At 55.7% G+C, this 2,651-nt stretch overlaps 1 protein-coding gene across 1 annotated transcript; it reads right to left on the minus strand.

Annotated features, from left to right (window-relative positions):
• Positions 1-221: 221 nt before the first annotated feature.
• Positions 222-1,322, minus strand: LOC104520072 (BTB/POZ domain-containing protein KCTD12; the record flags this gene model as incomplete). The annotated part of the gene is made up of 2 exons (XM_010177017.1): positions 635-1,322; positions 222-434 (listed from the first exon to the last, which is right to left on the minus strand). Coding segments are annotated over exons 1-2 (873 nt in total), but the record flags the coding sequence as incomplete, so codon positions are not given.
• Positions 1,323-2,651: the final 1,329 nt, after the last annotated feature.

Here is a 2,651-nt window from a genome sequence, read left to right on the forward strand (position 1 = left end):
GCTACAGGCGGCTACTGTAGAAGTCGGAGAGAGGGAAGAAGGTTGGTTGGTCAGCAGCTGCTACAAGGAAGAGCTGAACAGGTTCAATGTGGAGGAAAAGGGGGCAAAAAAAACCCAAGCCAAGGACAAACTCAAAAGGGAGGACGCTGGGATTCAGGGGTTGGATGGCTACCTTCTAGGCAACAGTCGGCACAGGACAGGAAAGGGAGAGTTGGTGTTACATATTCGGTGTAAGAGGTCCAGATCCTGTCATCTGTCTGGTCATGGGCGAAGGCACAGGTGCCTGTGGAGTTGCAAGCCACCATATGGAAGCCAGCGTCAGCCAGTTTATCAAAGGCTTGCTCTAGGAAGGTGAATTTGAGGTAGTAACTGGAGGTGTACCTCTCCGGGGGCCTGTCTGGGTCCCTGCTCTCATTCAAGGTATCACCAAAGACCTCCTTGGCCAGCGATGTCTTGCCACAGACCATGATCCGTGCCACCCTGCGGAACTTGGCGTCTGTCTGGCTATCCCTGCCCAAGGTGTAGGAGCCCCGGTAGCTTGCTCTAGGAAGGTGAATTTGAGGTAGTACCTGGAGGTGTACCTCTCCGGGGGCCTGTCTGGGTCCCTGCTCTCATTCAAGGTATCACCAAAGACCTCCTTGGCCAGCGATGTCTTGCCACAGACCATGATCCGTGCCACCCTGCGGAACTTGGCGTCTGTCTGGCTATCCCTGCCCAAGGTGTAGGAGCCCCGGTAGCCGATGGTGATGAAACCTGCCCTGCGGACATCAGCGCCTGCAGCACCTATGCTGGTGGTGACAGCAGCCCCAGGGCCACCAGCCAGGGCACTGGGGAGCATGGTACTGGCAGAGGTCAGGTTGCGGGTGGCGTCAGCATTGGGGGAGAGCTCCTCCGGGTCACTTTGGCATGGGTCATCTCCCAGTGAGTTCTGCTTGCTGAGCTTGGGGGCCAGCATCTTCACAAGCTCCGGCAGCATGAAGTACTCAGCCTCTCGCTGCAGGCGACTCCTCTCTGGGAAGTGGTCAGGCAGCACCAGCTGCTGGTCCCTCATGTAATCCAAGATGTAACGGAAGAGGAAGCCATCCCGATCCACGAAGAAACGTCCCTTGCTGTCACGGGCCAGGGAGCGGATGTTCTTCTGAGTGAACATCTCCCAGAGGAGCGAGCCAGGCACACTGACCAGGGTAGGGTGGCGGGTGATGTAGACTTGTCCACCCACATTGAGTTCAATGATCTCAGGGAAAGGGAAGTCCTCACTGGGTTTGGCACAGCCTGCGTTGTCTGCCAGAGCCATAGTGAGCTACTGCTGCCTTCCCACCTGCAATGAAAAGCATAAACGAGCCGATGGGAAGCCTGCCAGCAAATGCAGCTCATTGTCCCACCAAACCCAAGCCAGAACACACTTGCTTTGGGTCAGCAAGCAGTGCAGGATCAGGCTCCTGTCTCTCCAGGAGTCTAGAAATCACCTCTTATCCCTAATCCCTGGCTCTTGGAATAAGCAGCATTAGCTAACGTTGCTTTCTCTTCCACACCACAAGAAGGGAAGAGCATTACCCATGGCTTGAACACACCATCTCCACCTGCAGTACTCCCAACACTCAGCTCCCAGGGCTGGGACTCAGCACCTTTGCCAAGCAAGGCACGGTGACACTGTACAGATGTTAACAACAGGAAAGCCAGGACTGTCACACCCTGGCCCAGCATCCTGCTGTCAGGAGGAGCCGCTGAGCGTGCCAAGGGAGGACCGCATTACAGCACAGTGTCTCCTGCCAAACCGGTGAGCTGGAGGGGATGGTCCCATGTCAGGAGCACCCACAGGTCTGCCAGGAAAGCAATGCTAGATACCACTATAAAGGACAGAGCGACAGTGCCTTTTAGCACTCCTGCTCCATCCTTCCCCTGGAAAGTACACAAAGACCCGAGGCCAAGCTGAGAGCAGGTAAGAGACAGCAGGATCTCTCCAAGGGTCTGGGATCAAGACAAATACTGGGCTACTGGGACAGCCTTGGGCCAGATGCCACATATTTACACACTTCCCAAAGGCAAACTGATTCTTAGGCATCTCTCAACACCACAAATCAGGGCTTACATAAACCTGGCTCAGCAGACAGACTCCTGATCCAGCCTAGCTAAACCATACTTTAGATTTAAGAGACCGTGGAGAAGAAGGGTTTCCCTGTGTGGTCCCAAACTGCCTGGCAGGGCTGGGCTGAAGCTCTGCCCATTGCCCTGCATGATGTTAGTGCAGCCCTGGGATGCTCAGAAGCTGTCAGGAGCTGCCTGGAACCCCTCAGGGACTAATCCCACAGCCAAGAACCAACACTGCAGGATCATCAGCAGAAAAGGATCCCAAGACAGGTTTCAGAGAAGCTAAAGGGCAAAGAGAAAACTCTGTGGGCACTTTTGGGTGGTGGGGAGAGCTGAGCCCACAGCTCCTGGCCAGATGCCTCCTCCAGCTCAGAGGGTGCTCAGGGAGAAGCACTGGAAGAGGCTGGAAAGATGGGAAAGGGGGACCAGATGGTCCACCCAGCTTCCCAACCCCTCTCTGCAGTGGCTTTTAGCCCCTTAGGTGACATGCCCACACCACTGTCCCCTATTACAGCAAACCCGGTCAGGACCAGACCCCTTTGTCACAGGTGAGTGTGGGGGGG

Source organism: Antrostomus carolinensis, unplaced genomic scaffold (genome assembly GCF_000700745.2).
Source record: "Antrostomus carolinensis isolate BGI_N321 unplaced genomic scaffold, ASM70074v2 scaffold35081, whole genome shotgun sequence".
Lineage (NCBI taxonomy): Eukaryota > Metazoa > Chordata > Aves > Caprimulgiformes > Caprimulgidae > Antrostomus > Antrostomus carolinensis.